General features: G+C 44.8%; 1 protein-coding gene across 2 annotated transcripts in view; it reads left to right on the top strand.

The window, feature by feature from the left end:
• Positions 1–452: 452 nt before the first annotated feature.
• Positions 453–19373, top strand: part of arhgap20 (Rho GTPase activating protein 20) — a 42314-nt gene continuing 23393 nt past the window's right edge. Inside the window, exons 1-2 of one of the 2 annotated variants that reach the window (XM_015364439.2) lie at positions 453–668; positions 18792–18877. In XM_015364439.2, coding sequence (XP_015219925.2) covers positions 579–668; positions 18792–18877 — 176 coding nt within the window. In that variant the 5' untranslated portion in view covers positions 453–578. Of the gene's footprint in view, positions 669–13829; positions 14198–18791; positions 18878–19373 lie in introns of those variants that run through there. The other variant, XM_006639342.3, reaches the window with a different exon arrangement.

The raw sequence follows: 19373 nt of genomic DNA, 5'->3' as shown, positions 1-19373 counted from the left end.
GACCATCTTTATGAGAGACAGATGTCAGACTGCTGAGAGGGATAACGTGCCACCGGAATGGATACAGTCAGAAGAGGGAGCAGAGCAGCAAAGACAGGCTCACAGAGAGCCGGAGCAAGCAGAAACAGCCCCTTCTCTAGTCGGCTTCAGTCCAGCCTCTCAAAGCTCAGAATGAAAACCTGAGGCAATGGTGCTGATCAAGTGGATTTTCAGGTCATCGGTAGTCCCAGAGAAATACACCGAGTGCCCTATCGAACCGAACTCCTCATGCGATGTGTCCTGCAACGAGAAGAAAGCGCTTTTTTCAGCTTTCACTGCTGGAGAACTGCGAGAGAATTCCTGTCTCCTCACAAAGTGATCTCCAGACAAAGGAGTAACAAAGAGCTGGCTATAGTCAATGAAAAGAAACGAACCGACTAACTAACACTGCAAGCTGAAGGATTCAGCTTCCAGACCGCCAGAACTCCACCCCGTGCAGAGTCGTCTGAGTTGTCACTTCCACTTGACTCTCTGAATCAGCTGTGCCCTGCGCCGCGCAGACACCGGCGAGAGAGCTGCCGGGCGCGCCACGGAGGAGCATGGAGCGCCCAGAGGACAGCCCAGGCGCTGCGTCGGGTCCTGTGCACATGTCCCGTACTGGAAGCTGCGGAGAGTTCTACAGGACCGGCGTGAGTAGCCAGCGTGCACATTCCAAACTTTTCTGTTCTTCTAGATCACAGTGCTGCTATATACCGTACGTCCCTTTGTGGGGAGCAGAGGAAAAGTAGATTAATAAACTCATGCCCTACACAGGATACATCGGAAGTATTGCCACTATATATCTCTGGGTGCAAAGTTGGCTAAGGTTTAATTTACTTTTGTAGGAATGACTTACGACTAGAGAAAATACTTCTGGATATATATCCAGCTTGTAGTGTGAAAATCATATCCTTTACAGACCCTTTAACAGCTAGCCTCAAAATAAATGGACTTCCCCGCTGGATAGTCTATATAAGTTCAATTGCAAAGTGTGAGGAGCGGTAGGTATCTTAATTGATTGAAATAGCTACTTCTTTCCATTTCTGACTTTTTTTGGTTGGCTTTTCTGGTGGCTTTTTTTTGCTGTGAAACAAAATGTGATTTTAAAGATGAATTTTTAACTCTGCTGAATTATGTCTACAATCTGTTACTGAAGCTCTTTTGTCTGTAAAAATTAAATCTGCTACTTCTTCTAATGCTGTGTTAATAGCTTAAACACACCTGATTATTGTTTGTGGATTTACTGGTTGTAATACTCTGCATTTTCTGTGCTCTCTACAGTGACAGTGCCTTGATAATAGAGATTTGTATATTTCCATGCACACGGGTATGACTTGGTATTTCTTCAGTGTGTACAACCCCAGTCCTTTTTAAAAGACTTGGTAGCAGGATGCAATTTTCTGACACTGGCTCTGAGAGTGCAGGAGTGCATCACTCATTGACTCTGAATGCTTGACCTTGGACAAGCTCAATAGCCCGAGGACTCTCCTGCAGCTCTTGGCAGCAGAGTTAGCTGTTAATAAATGGTGCATTTTCTCATTATGATTATCTGCTTGTGGTAGCTCACTGCACGACACTTATCTATGCTATAAGCTTATCTTATTAGATCATATCTTGCGTTTGCATTAATTATATTTGAGGAACATAAAAAATGAAAGCAAAATTGTAATGAACAGTATTGTTTTTAATACTCATCTTGAAATGCTGAAAAATGCAACTTGAACTTTTTAAACTCCAGACTTAAAGAACGCAGTAGGGTGATTCATTCCTGCAGAGTCAGCTAGTCCCCAGAGTTAACGGCTAATTAGCCTTCATCACATCTTGATGGATTTCTCGCCTGACAACAGCCCCAGATAGAGGGGTGTCCCAGTGTACCACGATGTCAGGTGTCATTAAACAGTGAAATAAGTGGCGATGCTAACACAGTAGTGATTGGGAAACAGCTTGAGAGCCTCTGGCAGTGGCTAATGCAGCCCGTTGTGATTCCTGCCAGTACTCACTGCCCTCCCTCTCAGGCTTGCACCAATTACTCCGACAGCTTCTTGGAGGAAAGAGCAGACCCTGCTGGCCGCACCAGCGCCATACCTGTCACCCAGTCGAGCGAGAGCACAAACACGCTCCCCCCAGAGCGGGGCAGAGCGGGGCAGGCGGGGCAGAGCAGGGCGGGGCGGGCGGTGTGTGCTGGCGGGGCCCAGGTGGGCGCGGAGGGGCAGTAAAGTCAATGAGAGCACAAGCAGGCCGGGTGTTACAACACACAGCTGATCGCGCGAAGTGCAGCGCGTGACCCCGGCGACCGGCCCCTGGAGACGGCCTGGGGTTTCTAAGAACTTTGGTTACAATAAAAGATGATTGACATAAAGAATCGTTGAGTGAGAAAGAAGTGATTTAGGCCCGGACCTGGGCTTTACTTTACTCCACATTTCTCTTTCGTCATCCGTCACCTCTCTGTGGCCCAGCGAAGAGCAGTCTGCTCTCACTAGTGAAGCCAGTAGTCAGACCCCACACTGGCTGAGCACACCTCCCCTGCCATTGCCCTGTCTGTTAGAACATAACAGCCGTCCCCACAGAGAAATATTTCTGACACTGGGAGAAAGGCTTCTGCTTTGGGCATCCCCTTTGGAATCACTTTAACATGATATTCCATCTCCCAATCCGCACGAGACTACTTACCGCTGGACTGCTCTTGCTTGAGATTTTCTAGCAGATTTCGTGCCTCTCAGAATACTGCCATCGGCTGCGTCAGTTTGACAGTGACAGGACAAAGCCCACAGTCCAGTTATTCTGAAGACTAGGGCTGGTTAAAATCGCCTGGCGGTCCCTATGTTCCTCTTGTGCTTGTGAAGAAATATTGACATTTTTTGCTACAGGATTTTGCTCTATGTATCTAATAACTTGACCAAGTTTATCCAGAGAAGGGCTTAGTGGAAATCCTTTTATATTTCTGTAGCATGTATTAATAATGTAAGCTGCTATAAATAGATAAGTGACTGATCATAATAATGGTTTGAAGTGACTATTTTATCTTTATTTCTGGTTTGTGTATGAATCTATTGCACCGGTTGTACCTGTTCGTTAATTCAGAAGGAAATGAAAAACGTCCTTTGTTTTTTTTATGTTTAAATGGTTCTTTGGATACCAGATCACACTGTTTATGTGGTTGTTCCTCTTCCATTCTCACTGTGGATTTCCTAGATTAGAAACTTTACAGATTAGACATAATTACTGGAATGTTCTAGGATGACACAAGTGGCACATTCACCACAACCGTCTAAGACAAAGATGAAGTTCTAATAAAGAGAAGAGCCCGGGGCTGTAGCAGTGGATTATTTATGGAGTTAAGATGAAAAATAGCGAGGCATACAAATTCATGACACGTTTCTGTTGACTCAGTAAACTGAAATAGTCAATAAGCTTGCTCTTGTGCAAGTAGTTTCTGTTCCTTTTGCTTCCAGACCTGCATAGTTTTAATTGCATGAATTATTAACCTTTGTTATCAGAAATCATGCCCAGTCCACACTGGATAATGTGCTGGATAATGTCTCTGCTTCCAGATGTTTTCGTGTATGCTGAAATGACTTTGGCTTTCTCAAGTATTATTTGACTTAGGTTTTAATAAGATCGGAGCGATTATATTGCCGTGATTATAAAACCAGAAGACAATGATGAAAAACCACTGGGACAGGGGTGGCTTGTTCCAATGGGACCCATGCCCCTCCGCTGCCAGGACGAGCTGGTTTGTTCCTCTGTCATTAGCCAGTTGTGCCGAACTGGAGAGCAGTCCCATCACAACGGGACAGGAGAACAGGACAGTTCCCACCATTAACATTATAGAAAGAAAACACTGCCAGTAGGGCAACACACATACTGCTGCTGCCACACAGCTCTTAGGTCCTGTTCGGTTCTGGGTTTGAGTACCGAATGAGCGGCGTTCGCACACTCTCTCTGTGCAAACCTGAGTATTCTCCGAGTTCCCTGGGCTCCTCCCACACTTCACAGACAGGCTGGGTTAACAGGCGTCTCAAAGCTGCGTGTGTGCACCTTGTGAAGGACTTTTCCTGGGATTAAAACTCTGTTGCATCCTTGTACGGGTTCAGCTCCAGGTTGTCCTCGCTCTTCCCAGGAAAGGGTGCGGTTTTCTTATCATGGCCTGATCTTCAGATGCTATTTTTCGGGCGGCGCGGGGGGCCTACTGGGTAGCAGTGCTGCCTCGCAATCCTGGGACCTTGGGTTCAATCCCTGGGGTGCACTCTGTGTGGAGTCTGCATGTTCTCTCCGTGGTCATGTGGGTTCCCTCTAGGAGCTCCTGTTTCCTCCCACAGTCCAAAGACACAGTGGTGGGTTAATTGGCTCCTGGGGAAACCGGCCTGGTGTGGGCATGTGTGCGTCTGTGTCTTTCTGCCCTGTCATACACTGTCCAGGGTGTATCCTGCTTCGCTTGCTGGGTCCCCTGTGGCCCTCCACTGGATCAAACAGCTGGAAAGTGGGTGGATGAGCTAGCTCTGTGAAACTTGTCCCTAAGACAATGACATTTTACTGCTTTAGTGTAGTGTCTAGTGCGAACTTCCTTTTGCTTAAAGCTAATTCACATGGCTATTGACATTAGGCATGAAATATGTCATATTTCAAATGCTTTTAATATTACGCCAGCCATCCCCCAGATCAGTTCCTCTTATTGTCCACTCCACAGAGTGTTAAGACATACTGTAACCATATGGTGCAACTGTATTTAAATCAGGGCTCCAGGGTGATCAATTGTTTTAGCTTTAAAGGAGTGGTTTGTGGCTTTTGCTTTCTTATTTTGATTCTACCCTTGCTGCGTATCTTGTCCTAGTACATAATCAGTGCACGATTACATTTATTTATTATTCTGGAAAAAAAAAACAATCTGATGAAAGTTCTTTTGAAAGCATCACCGTGTTTAAATGAATAATCATCCATGAGCAGGCTTGTAATGGGAAATAAGTTCATGCTGAGCAAATGTTCATAAAAATGAATGGATGTGTGAATCCAAAATAATATGTCAAGACAGGTTTAAGACCTGCCCGTTGTTCACCGCCTCCTGTTGGAGGGGCAACACAGATGTACTGTAATAAAGAGACCATAAACAACGTGCAAAAAGCTAGAAATGCAAATAAATCTCTATGTGCATCAATGTTACTTACAAATGGTTTCATGTTTTGTAGCAGTGCAGCAGGTGCTATTTTTCTAATGCACGTTGTTACCAGATTCAGTACATTGTGCATGATATAGCTCAGCTGCACCTTTCAGCAGGTACAGTATCAAGAGCAGTTAGTGTAACAAATCCTGCAAACCTTCACTGCTACCAGCTATCTTAATATTCATCCGTGAGCAGGCTTTCCAAAGAACTGCTTTCTAATGTCAATTCGGAAAAAAAAATGAAATAATGACATTTTCTTAAGGCCCTCTCAACCCACAAAGATAAGAATTAGCCAATAAACTGCCTGTCTCATGGGGTTTGTTCTACAAAGTACCGCTTGCTTCTTCAAGTTTCCTGATGCAAGACAGATAAGGCACTGCTATGGTTTTGTCACAGACACTCTGTACTTACAGCTCGGCTAATCATGATGGTCTTGCAACTAATTCGTGACGCGGCCTTTGCCTTGAGTGTACTGGTACTGTACATGCACTGGCCTGTGCTGCTGCAACACGGTATCAATTTAAACCCGTCTGGAGCTCTGCATGTGGGCTTTACTGCCCTCCTGATCATGACAAAGAGAAAACCTGAAAAATGTAAACTGTGCATCCAGAGTGGACATGGTCATTGGTTAGGAAGAACTGTCACAGAGCAACACCTCTATAAAAGCTGTCAGTTGATTTCTGTCTTTTGCACAAATTGTATAAAGTGCAAACAAGACTTGTTATTGCAGTGTTACTGTTAATGCAGTGTTAAGTCAAATGGCAGATGAAGTGCTGTGAAAGCTTTATACTGTTATACCATTGTTAAAACCTTTTTTAAGAGCATTTGTCACTTCAGCTTACATGACAAGATTCATAACATTCAATGCAGTGACTGTGCGAGGCTGTTCTACAAAAAGGCAAATATTCGGGACCATATTTACCAACAGGCTTAGTGTCCTGCACTGATTTTGAAAAAAAGTGGAAGAAACAAATTGCTTATATTGTTTTATGAAAATAACTGCCATCTGCCTTTTAGAATTGTATCCTGAAACATCTACCTGGCATTTTAGAACTTCATTGTGCAGTTGTAAATACAGACATAAACAATACCGAAAAACAGCCAAATGTGTACGGTACAGAGCCAGCTGCTAAATGTACAGTAATTTAAGCTGCTGGTTTCATTATTTCTGGCTCAAAGTTTACTGACTGAAAGAAAACCAGTGCTTGGTTTGCCACACTGAATTTTCAGAAACCTCAAGCTATACTTCCTGAGCTCAGATACATCACATTTATAACATCAACATTCTGAAACCAGTAAAAGAAAAGCACTTCAGTTTCAAGACCTGGTGAAACAGGTTAGGTCAGGGAAAGACGTGTTACAGGAAACGTGCAATTAGGTCCTTTGGTTGAACCGATTGTTTAATTACGTTTCTACAACAGAAGTTAGTTCAAATCCTTTTCAGGTGGATCGGTTACTGTGTTGTTTAGCCTATAAAGATTTTCCCCTGCAGAATGTTTGTGCTCAGACTCCTGTAGAGAGTACAGTGTAGCCACTTTACAAACATCCTTTATCTCAGAGTATGAGGAGACTTGTGAACTTTTTCTGAGCTACGGGAAAAGACTGCTGGGCAGTGACCCATACTTCCAAGAGCATGATCTGTAGCACAACTGGTTACACACAAGACATTTAGCCATGTTTGCTTTGTGTGGTTGGCTAATTCAAGAGTATTAGGAGACACTGAATATTGCATACTGTAATCACACATAAGAAAATGAGCACCCTCAATAGACAGGTTCAAGAAAAAAGGGCTCAAGTCATGTGGAGGGTGAACTGTTCATTGTAGCCTCAGACACCACAGGCATCACAGAGTAGTTGTGATTGTGATACAAAACCAGATCTGTTACTAAAGATTACTTCTGCATGGGAACAAGCAGAGAAGAGTCATTGTCCCTATACGACCTCACATATAGGATTTTTCTGTGCCTGTGTGCAGAATTGATTAAATGTAGTATAGTTCGTATTGAGCTGAAAATGACCATGAAATAACAATTGAAAGCCCCCCCCCCCCCCACACCACAACCGTGCTTTGACACAGAGCGGATGGGTTCACGGGTTTTCAAGAGTGTTCAAGTGTTCAAGAGATTTGTGTTCTCTTAAGCTCCTTGATTACAAAAGGAAAGAAAGATGAGTGCAGTATAAGAAACAACCAGAGGAAATGGTGGAACAAAAAGGTGAAAAACATTTTTAACTTGGCAGGTTCAGAGTTCCAGATTATAACAACAAGATGTCATTAATGAGTTGCTGAGACATAGCAGTCCTGCACGGCAGCAAGCCCTGCCCCAGCTCTTCCAGCCGGTCTGGAGAGTGAGGTGTTTCACTGAATCAAGGACTTATTACTCCCACTTATAACAGTGGAGACAGATTCTCCCAGGGCTGGAGTGCTAACCCGAGGCAGGCGTGGATGACCAAAAGCCGGCCTTCCTTGCTGAGTGCAGTGTCTTGTCTTGAGTAAAACTTAAACTTTTTTTTTATCAAAGAGCAGCATATAAGATCTGATAAGATCACTTTATTGGTCATATACAATTTCTTGTATTAGGAACTTGTCTTTTCCCATACCCCAGCTTGCTCTCCATGAGACACACAGACACAGAGAGAAGCTGGGGGTCAGATCGCAGGGTCAGTTATTTGTACAGCACCCCTGGAGCAGTTGGGGTGAAGGGCCTTGCTCAGGGGCCCAACGGAGTAGGATTCCTCTGCTGGCCGCAGGATTTGAACCGGCAACCTTCCAGCCACAGGCGCAGATCCTTATGATATCACACCTTTCACACACTTGTAAACAAGCATGTCCACCAGAAATAATGGGATAATGTTTGCATGATTTACTGATATTAAAAAGCATTTGACTCAATTTGCCACGAAAATCTATCTTACAAAAATGTTTTCAAAGTGATGTGGTGAGTTAAGTTCACTGCATTGAGATATTGGCAATAACTCAGGGACATGGGGTTGGACAGGGCTGGACCTCGGCCCAACACTGTTCAATATCAGAACAAGTAAAGGTTTATTCCATGCTGAAAAGAGAAGAAAAGAAACAACATTTTGGCTGTGGAGCCTTCTTATTTGAACTACTGTCTATTGATATCTATATCAATGAGATTGCAGAGGTGTTGGAACAGTCTGCAGCCCCTGGCCTCACACTACACAATACAGAAATCAGCTTACTGCTCTACACTGTTCACTTGGTTCTACTGTTGCCCAAAGAACAGGGCTGGACCCATCTGGACCCAGAACAGGTCCAGAATAAATTGGCTTCATCACTCAGTTCTCCTCCCAACTGAGAGCTGGTGTGTGGTGAGCATACTGGTGCACTATGGCTGCATTCGGATCATCCAGGTGGGGCTGCACACTGGTGGTGGAGGGGAGTCCCCATTACCTGTGAAGCGCTTTGAGTGGAGTGTCCAGAAAAGCGTTATCTACTGTAAGTGTAAGGATTATTTATTATTATGATTATTAGATAATGTTCAGTGGGCATTGTCATGGTTAAGGCTGTGAAGACTGCATCATCACTGTAAAGTTGACAAAGTAATGGCTAACTGCACACAAAATAAATCTTCTAAACTGCCCATCGTGATCTCCAGACTTCAATCCAACTGAACAGTTGTGATTCTAACTCGAGATGGGAGTTCACCAATGGAAACCAAAGTGTCTAAAAGATTTTTTGCAATTCTGCATGAAGGAATGTCCATAATGCCAGAAGCTCATCACAGACTGCAGGAGGTGTCTGTTCGGTATAACCCTTGGCAGAGGAGGATTTACAAAAATACGAATAAATGTGACCATTGAGTTCTCTAGACTTCAATTATGAAAAACGGGATATATATGACTGCAAACCTGAACACTCATCACATGCCTAAAAACATCATCTTCCCAGGATGCTTCACTCTCCCTGCTAACAGCCGTCACGAGATGTCTGTTTTTCTTCTCTAGGAAGGAGACATTTCTCCTCTCAAACGGATATTTCAGCACCTCAAAAGAGTCTTTCGAGCTGAAATCAAAAATAAACCACTTGGCTTCACTCCGACAGCCCAGCCACGAAAACACATTAGACGTGTCACAGTGATGTAACCCCGCATTGCAGTTCTATCTTGAGAGCTGAATTGCTAGGCAGACAGACGTCTTCCCTGATTTTGGTCTTTCTTAAGGCCTGCAGTAAAGCCACACAAAAAGCTAACAGCAGGACGAGGAGGAAATTGCTTAATGCCCCTTCTGCTATTGAAATGTGGTTAGTTGTTCTGCACATGAAAGGCACACAGCAAAACAGCCTACTTCAGTTTTCTTGAATCTGAAAACTTAGCAAAAAGTAGCACACACTTCTGCTTCATTACGACCTGCGTGAAGCAGAAGGCTGCAAAAAGTTCCTCTTTGAGCTTAGTCATTACATCCTCAATTACTGTAGGCTATAGAAGACTGTGCAAGACTGTGTGGATACTTACCATGCGAAACAAGATTCAGTATACTGTAGATGAGCTGCTCCAAACCTTGGGTCTCTTATTCAGTACTCAATATGGGTACAAAAGTTTAATACATGATGGATGCCAAAGATGAAAAAAAGTAACATTAAAAAATGACCTTTAAGGCTGTCTTTAGATACATGCAGAACCACCAATGACATAATCTGGACACCATAAAATAACATCTGGACAACAGTCAAGAAGCTCCATAAGCACAGAGTCCTAAAAGCAGGCCGCCTCTTATTAAAGGAACAAGTAAAGGTTTACTCCATGCTGAAAAGAGGAGAAAAGAAACACTTCTTTGACTGTTGACACCTGAAGAAGGCTCCACAGCCAAAACATTGTTTTTCTTCTCTCTTCAGCATGAAATAAACCTGTACTTGTTCCTTTGCAGCCTACAGTACTTGTGCTGACGCAGCTCCCTACTGGAACTCCTTCAGTCTCTTATTCAAGTCTACTGCGTCTTCATGGCTTGACCATGGTTATGAGACAGTATTATGACATTACAAGGTGCTCCTGTTACCACCTTCGCATCAGATCTCAGAAGTTAAGCAAGGCTGGGTGTGATCAGTACAGGCATGGGAGGCCTCTAAAGGACTCTGCATTTCTTGAACAAGAGAAGTCAGCTCATGAAACAGACTTCCCCCAGGGAGATGAACGAAGCTTGATCCGGAATATCCTGAGGTGTTGTTGGGAGACCAACTGGTGTTACTCTTCCTTCTCAACCACAGTTTCCCAAACAACGTCTCAGCCGCCTGACCGGGGACACTGTGCTGTAGGACATGACATCCTTCAAATGAGACACTGGACCAGGGGTCCGGACTTCCTGGCCCCCTGGTCATCAAAGATCGCATGGCACTGCTCGCAAGAGTAGGGGTGTTAATCCCACTGTTCAGGCTGATTCCTTTCTGGATCTGCATAACCCGGACCACCTAAAACTCCCCCTCCAGTCAGACGGCGAAGCAGCCTCTCCTTTCTCGTAATCGGCTTTCCTGACGTATCCCCCTCGATGCCATCCTGGATGTGAGGTCGTCTCCCACCTCTGCACCTGCTCAGGTGTGCCGGTGAGGCTGCTGGCGCACAGAGGCTGCCGCGGGTCACCTAGGTGGGGCCACACCTCAGTGGTGGATGGTTTATATAAAGGAGAAGTGATGTGTACATTTAAATTAATATACACAAATATTATTACTTCTTACTGTACTTATTTTGTTGTTTTGTTTCATGGCTTGTATCTTGTTTTTACAATTGTTACAATAGTGACTCTTTGCTCTTCTAAAAGATTTACAATGATTTAACTGTGCTTTCCTACAATTACTCTGCTTTCACCGCAATAACGCATTCATGAGGGCTGGACTGTGAACAGTCAAAAACCCACAATTACCTGAGAGACATGTGTAACTGGCCCTGAACCAGACATAAGAAATTTGATTGAAAATGTTCCAAATTTACAGATAAACTGTACGTCATGGCAGCTGAAGAAAAGATATTAAAATGCCATCCTCTTTAAACTTTGTAACCACATGTGATAATGCAGGTGTAATATCATACAGGATGAAAAATCACCTGTAATTGAAATACTTGCTGTATGATGTTTGTTGTATACAAGCCTACTATACCTCAAACTCTTTCAGGCAATCTTTGGAGCTTAGTAGCCCGCATGCCTAAAGATTGACTTAGATACCCACAGTATCTCCAGTAATTAGGTTGTAGAGACTCCTTTAGGCACTGAACAATTAATCTGATTAGCAGAAGGGATCTCTGAGTTTACAGCAGATGTGAAAGGCAGACAGACTAACCCTGCTTATCTTCCTATTAAAGCAGTTAACATCTTTCTCCCTCTCCTGGATCCTGTAACATTTACTTACAAGAGGAACACAACATTAAACCGGGAATTGTAATTAAAAACAAACTCTCCCACTTCAAGAACTGCACTGCAAAAGAAATGTGAGGCAGAAGAGGACTGGGCTGCTAAAAGAAATAAGAACACTGGGGTAGCAGGATGATGATTAAATGCTTTAGCTGGATTTGCATGTTATTGTGTCCCTACAATCAAATGTGAGAACTCATTTTGGGAAAAGTAATAGAATGAGAAAAAAATGTTCTCATGATTATTCTCCAGCGCAAGGGAAGAAAAGAGGCAAAAGACAGCTATTAAAGATAATAATGAGGTCTATACAAAGGAATGATGAACACCCCCAAAACAGTACCTTTCAAAATGAAATTTCTTACATATACAGTAAATCTCCATTGGATTGCATTGTAATCAGCCCTAGGTTCAATTCCAGACCTGGGGTGCAGTCTGTGTGGAGTGTGCATGTTCTCAACGTGTTTGGGTTTCCTCTGAGCGCTGTGGTTTCCTCATATAGTCCACACACTGGTACTTTAATTCGCTTCTGGGAAAACTGCCCATGGTGCGCGTGTGTGCATTTGTATCTGTGTCTGTGTGCGCCCTGGGATGGACTGGTATCCCATCCAGTGATACCCTGGCCTGTGCCCGCTGGGAGCCTGGAGTGGATGAGGTGATGAGAAAACGGGTGGATGGATACATCCTGTAAAAACATGGAGCACAAGCGGAGAAGCATTCTGCATTTTATTGTGGGAAAAAAAACTCATCAAATGAAACCCAATTCAACACAGAGCCACGTCCTCTTTTCAATAAATACCTTCTGCCAAGAAAGAAGGTGACCCAATTTGCTATGAACATAAAAACTTAAGACCGGTTCAATACGAATGGAGAGCGTTGAGGATCTCTTCCAGCTGGTTCCGAGACGTCAGGGTGTGTGCTTCAACACGACTCAGCCGCTCGTCCGGTAGTCAAACAGCGCGCCCTGTCCTCGGCGTTAAACGCACTGGTGCTCCAGACTGACTCGTCTGCTAAAAGCCTCAGCCAGAAAGCCTTTAGCCTTGGTCAGAAAGGACGGAGACTCCTGTAGCCCACTCACCGCAGGGTCAGATTCATGCTATCGTGTTATCCTGCTGTGTGTCCTTTTAAAACGTTTAAAACCGTTTTAAAAAGGCAGCAACGGGAACGTGGATATCACGTAAACATCAGCAGGCAGTTTAATTGTACGCTTGGTTTCTGTTTAGAGAACAGCTCTTAACCCGCTTTGAAGCAAGGCTCAAACAATGAAGTGTTTTTCCTCCGTTTTGACAGTGTTTCGTTTACACGAGAATACCTTTCGAGACGCTCCTGTTCTGAGGCTGATCACGTCATCCAGGTAACCCAGACCCCGAAACGCAGGTGACCAGTTTACCATTCACAAGTGCACAGCAACCGCAAGACGAATGTCCACATCGTGCGCCCGGCCCCGGGCAGGCAGGCTGGAAAATGGATGATAATAAATGCATTTTCAAAAATTATCCGCATTCCGTTTTTAGGATCAACAGAGCAAATCCGCGTTAGCTCTGTGACTGGTATGTGACAAAGGTCACGATGTCGAACTTGAAAACACGCTTTCTCGTCCGTTTTTTTTAACCTGAAACAGCCTCGCCTCCCGGGTCTTTCCAACACTTTCTCTCAGGCGAAACGCTCGAGTGATCGTGACCGTCCCATCGCTTCGATGAAAATAGTTCAGTTTTGCTGCGACCGCTAAGCAGCATAGAGCCTAACAGCTATACTGCAGATCTCACAGATCATTCATTAATAACGACACATCTATTTATTTGAATACGGCCCTTTCTGTTTCTAATAACATGCCACCGCTGACGTGCGTGAATTGAAATTCAAACTCCGACACAAACCTTTCCATAAATTTAGATCTTCTCCTTGACGCATTTAGGCATTCACTGTGCCACTATTTATATTTATTTAAAAAAAAAAACCCGACAACAAACGGGTAATATGATCGAAACAAGAAATGTGAAGTATATTGCCACCTCGCTACTATGGCTGATTTAAACGAGAAAATAATCTCCGCAAAGAGGGCTGTTGTTCTTCGTGCGCTTTATAGGACGGCTCGTCATCCTAAGGAAATTCCTCACGATTAACTCTGTTTCTTTTGGCCGGGGACATGCCTTGGGCTCTTGGCCCGCGTATTCTCTGAAGGCCGAACCCGAGGCGGTCTTGGGACCCAGCGGAGCGCCCCCTGGCGGCGAGCCTCGGCGCGACCACGGCAAAGGCGAGACGCGGCTGCGCCCCGGTTTACCCAGTAACCAGGGTAGACAGCCGGGCTGCGCCAGAAGTCCCGCAGCTCGCCGCGGATGTGGACGTTATCCGGGCTTGAGCCGCCTCCTCAGTGTCTCGACGGCAGAGAGCCTGCGCGCCCAGAGGAGCTGGCGTGTGCACATGTCCGGCGAAAGCTCCGGAGCGCCGCTATCTGACGGGGGAGACGCCGGGACCTGACGTGCTCTCGGCTTTCTGCCGGGCTGCGCTGCGCTTTTGGAGACGAGGGGACGGGCGTGAGCACCGCTCCAGCTCCCCCGAGCCTTCATGGAAACAATGTCGCCTCAGCAGGACAGCGTTGGCCAGAGCCGTTCAGCGTCTCTCACCGGGGAATCCAAAATCTGCGCAGCGTCCGAGGGCAGAAAGGTACGTTTCTGAACTGTCGGCGGAAGACGCGCTGAGCAGGGGTGTCCGTGGCGCTGATAATCCACAGAGGGTTTGGTGCCGTGGTTGCATGGTTCACAGGAACAGTTCCAACCTGTTTCCCTCAACTTATTATTATTACTACTACGGTGTTAGTTCATATTTTTTTTATTGAGCTGTTATTAGACCACAAAAAACACGAAATAAATAAGAGTATAGTAAAATAATAAATGAGCGCCGCGCACTAAATATCCCATTTTCTATGTTGTATTCGTCCTTAAAACTGATTTGCTGCTGTTTTCGGGGACATACACTTGTGTTGGTACAGTTTGTAATGTTTAAATGTGAATGAAACACATCTCTCTGCCCTTTGATAGAAAATTGGTTTTTTTTAGACGCAGTTTTAAGCACGTTTCCTTCAGTTCGCGTTTTAAATAATTCGTGTGCGCGGAGGTGCAGAACAATAATATCTTTTCACGGAAGTGGTATATGTTCCTGAACGTATTTAACATGTTAACGCCGTTTGGAGATTGGCTACGGTATATCTCCTGGATGTACTGTATGTATTGGTAATAAGCCGAGGTTAGTCCAGCGCTGCTGCCTTCGGTTGAACTTTTTTTGTTTCATGCAACAAATTGCTTTTTAAATCCTCCAGATAACACGTGTTTTATCTCAAACACCTTTCTACAAAAAATGTTTTTTTCCTGTCTGAAACAATGGCAGGATTTCACTTGATGTCAAAGTGTCTTTTTATACTGTAGCTCCTTTTCCCCGCGGGTACTACCGATAATAACTCAGAAAATGTTTTAGATCACCTCAGAATCATGAAGAGTTCTGCACTAGACACCATATTTACTGTACATCGAACAGACACGCTGTCGTTTGGAAAAACGGCGATTGCATAATTGATCGTGTGCAATGACAGATGTAAAAATGATACCGTTACATAGAAAACGACAGCAACATCAAGAGATTCCTCATATCCTTAAACCCGCTCACACACAGGTGAGTAGAGAAGTACTGTCAGCGGTGTTCTCCAGGCTGAGGACACTAGCAGCACATCCTAGACATGCAGTAGTTCAAATGTAAAAGCTGCAGCGTCCGAGATACTACAATGTAACTGTTTGGCTGCGGTTTTAAAAACATTTTTTCATAACTATATACAGTAGAAGAAGAAACACGGCAGACTGCAGGATTCTCAAACTATGTGCAGCATATTGAAGCTTGTCTTTCTATGTGGATAGTTCAGGTGGGCAGCTGCGTCAGCATGCGTAGGCTGCAAAGGAACAAGTAATAGGTTTATTCCCTGCTGAAAAAAAGAAGAAAGAGAACACAACGTTTCGGCCGTGGAGCCTTCTTCAGGTGACTCCACGGCCGAAACGTTGTGTTCTCTTTCTTCTTTTTTTCAGCATGGAATAAACCTATTCCTTGTTCCTTTGCTTTCTATGTGGATAGACAACCGCACTTTCATGGAAGAGATCCGTGCTTGAAAACAGAAGTTAAAAAAAACCCCGAGGCCAGAGGCGTTTCGGACATTTTAAACCCATACCCAGCAGGGTCAGAAGGTGCCGTGCTCAGCGCTTAGCGCAGACAGACCGGGGGCTCTGGGCTGAGGAGGGCGAGAGGCGCTCAGAGCAGGGCTCTGCAGTAGGAGAGCTGTACAGCAGGACCCCATTCCTCCTTCTTGGAAGTATTTACTGTCTTGATTGGTTTATCCTCTGCCTTTCCGTGTAACGAGTTGTGTATTGACCCCACCACGGTCTGATTGCATAATCAAGCGAACAAGCTGAGCTTCCTCGTGTGAAAAATAGTCAGACCAGAAACACAGGTGAATTTGATGATGAAAAGTGAACAAATGGCCCCAAAAGAAAAAAAAAAGGTGTGATCTACCTGAAGTCTGAAGTATGTGCTATTATAGACATTATGAAGTGTTTTTTTTTCCCAGTGTGGTATAACTCCGTCTCCCCACTCACGAATCGTGTCGGAGCAGGTCTGACGCGCTGGGTTTGAGTGTAGTTTTGAATACAGACCCCGATGTCTTCAGTCTCATGTACGTCTCTGTACGGGGCACAGAGGTGAGAGCAGCGCCGCGCTCTGGTAGTGTTTGAAACAGGTAGCCGCCTGCTGCCTCGACGTGTCGGGCCGACGCCACGCCGTCTTCTGTCAGAGTTTCAAAAACTGCGTTCTGGTGTGGTAACACCAATGGCGAAATACGGAAAAGGACCGAAACGTGTTTCCCACACGATGATTTCACCCGGTTTTGGACGGCTGGAGAGCAGCTGCAGCGGTGCTTTCCGACCACTCTCCTGGACAGCTCCAGTAACACGATCTTTTACGACCCTTTCTGTGTGTGTGCCTACCCAACCCTTCTGATCAGGGTTGGACCTGACTGGCCTGACTTCACACCTTAGAGCTTTCAGGACTCGGACACAGTAGAGCTGTGAAGAAGGGTTGGTTCTGATTTTTCTGTTATCAGTGTTGTCTTAACAAGGAACTGCATGTTCCTCATGAGGTCGCACCCCACCAGAATCAGAAAAAAAACTAATTCCTGGTCGTTGTTGTGGCAACGCGGAGCCAGTACCAGATTCACAGAGGGCAAAGGCAAGATTAAGTCTTGGTCTCACCGCATTTGTAACCTTTGTTCTGCTCTGATGTTCTGAAACCCACGCAGACATACAGAGAACATGCAAGCTTCACACAGAGGGTATCCCTCGCCAGCGTCAAACCCCAGAACCCAAGCAATGCGAGGCAGCAGGGTTAATGGCCCTGCCATGGTGCTGTCCTTCATCCAGCACGTTTGAGATAAATAACTAACATTTTTTTCATCATCGGAGCAATTTAACACTGAGAGCAGGAGCGTTCAACAGCAGGAAACTGTTCCAATTTCCATCCGCGAAATTACAGTTGCATCAGGGGTTCCTTGAGAATTTCAGTCTTCTGTACCTATTCTTACTTTGAATATTTGTTTGCATTTCATGATTCTGTTTATGCATATTCTCCTGTGACGTTGTTAAGGGCACGGGATCTTGTTCCTGAATCCCACCCGTGGTTCTGTCTCTCATATCTCCTGTGCTCTCTGGGCTGCTGCCCAGCTCTGGCGTGAGCAGATCTGTCTGTCTGCATGCTGACAGCTCTTCCTTGAGGACTAGGGAGAGAAAAGGAGATCAGCCACATCAGTCACGAATCAAGGCTGCCCCAGCCAACAGGACAGTCGGCTTCATCTTCCCGATGATCAGAGCTTTGCTAGTGACAATGAAGGAGAATGAAAGACTGGGAGGGATTTTTGTATTTACTGCTTTGGTGGGAAAGCAAAGAGAATTTGGAAATTTTCCGTTCAGACTAATGCTCAAGTTGTGTGTTTGCCTTTTGGAAAATTCCACTTTCCTGGACCTGCCTTAACAGGCTGGCACTATGATGCTGGTTAAATTCTTTCAGTGAAACGAGAAAGTTAAAATAAAAAAAATGAATGGGCATTTATATGTGTCATTAATCATCATGATTATATAATGTCATGACAGGCCCTGGATTGAAAGCATTTGAGTCTTTTGTCTTTTCATGCAGCCTTGTTGATTGAATCCATAATTGGTTTAATCAGTCAAAAGCAGTGTATTCTTACTGTATGCCACTGACCATGGTGCCCCGAAAATAAAAATGTGATTTAAACTATCCAGAGGCGGAGCTGAAGCACCCCGATCTCAGATAGTGTCATCAGCACTGCACTCTGTGAGACTGTATGATCACTCTGGTGAACACAGTTTGAATGAGTCCAATTTATATGCTTATTTTTTTACATCAAAATAAAGACGCCTCAAACTTTGCAGCTGGAAAAGAGTGTTTTTCTTTCCAGAGAAACTCTAAACAAGAATAATTTTAATATGCACATTTTTAAATGTTCAAATAAATGTTATTGTATTATTTATTTTGTAATGAAAATGTAAATAATTTAAATATGCACTTATTATTTTGTATGTCATATATTGTCACACTGGCACAGTGGTGAGCATTGCTGCCTTGTAGCACTGAGGCCCCGGGTTCAATCCCAGCACCTTGAGTGCTGTCTGTGTGGAGTTTGCATGTTCTCCCTGTGTTCATGTGGCTATCCTCTGGGGCGCTCTGGTTTCCTCTTACAGTCAAGAGATGCACAGGCTTCTGGCAAAATTGACCCTGGTGTGAATGTGTGTCTGACTGTGTGTGTGCCCTGTGATGGACTGGTGTCCTGTCCAGGGTGTATGTGTGTGCGCTGTGATGGACTGGTGTCCTGTCCAGGGTGTATGTGTGTGCGCTGTGATGGACTGGTGTCCTGTCCAGGGTGTACTGTATGTGTGTGTGCTGTGATGGACTGGTGTCCTGTCCAGGGTGTACCCTGCCTTGTGCCCGTTACTTGCCAGGATAGGCTCTGGCTCCCCAGTAACCTGAATCTAAAGAAGTGGTTAGAAAATGGATGGATTGATGGATATTATATGCAATCATGTGATAATTGCATATTATATCCCTCTGTGATAATGTAATATAATAGATGTATGTGATATAATGCCTCTGTAGGTTGAAATCAAAGGTTTGTGTCCTTAATTTGTTTTTCTTCCTCTGTCCTGTGCAGAAAATGAAGACTTTGGCCCAAAGGCGTCAGTCTGCACCTTCGCTGGTTATCAGTAAAGCACTTAACAAGTCCAGAACAATCTCCAGGTACGAGCAGAAAGGCTACGGCCATGTACTCTCTTGAGAACTGTTGAATGTGATTTGTTTTTTTCAACTGTTAAAGATGTTTTTGGAGTTAAATGAGTAAATCTGCCAGACATAAGATGAGATCACTTTATTGGCCATATACAAGTTCTTGCATTGGGAATTTGTCTTTTCTCATACCCCAGCTTGCTCTCCATGAGACACACAGACAGGGAGAGAAGCTGGGGGTCAGAGCGCAGGGTCAGCCATTTATACAGCGCCCCTGGAGCAGCTGGGGTTAAGGGCCTTCCTCAGGGGCCCAATGGAGTAGGATTCCTCTGCCGGCCGTGGGATACGAACCAGCAACCTTCTAGCCCCAGGCGCAGATCCTGAGCCACAGAGCCACTGCTCCGCCCCACTCTGACAGACAGAGTAAACTGTCTTCGGTCCTCCCTCAAGCTTTTACCTTTTAACATGGCTTTTACTTGTACTGGCCAGCACTGTGTATCCATAGTCTGAC

The sequence above is a fragment of the Lepisosteus oculatus genome, chromosome 15 (genome assembly GCF_040954835.1).
Source record: "Lepisosteus oculatus isolate fLepOcu1 chromosome 15, fLepOcu1.hap2, whole genome shotgun sequence".
Classification (NCBI taxonomy): domain Eukaryota; kingdom Metazoa; phylum Chordata; class Actinopteri; order Semionotiformes; family Lepisosteidae; genus Lepisosteus; species Lepisosteus oculatus.
The sequence above is the reverse complement of the archived record's forward strand: the minus strand, read 5'-3'. Positions and strand labels throughout refer to the sequence as shown.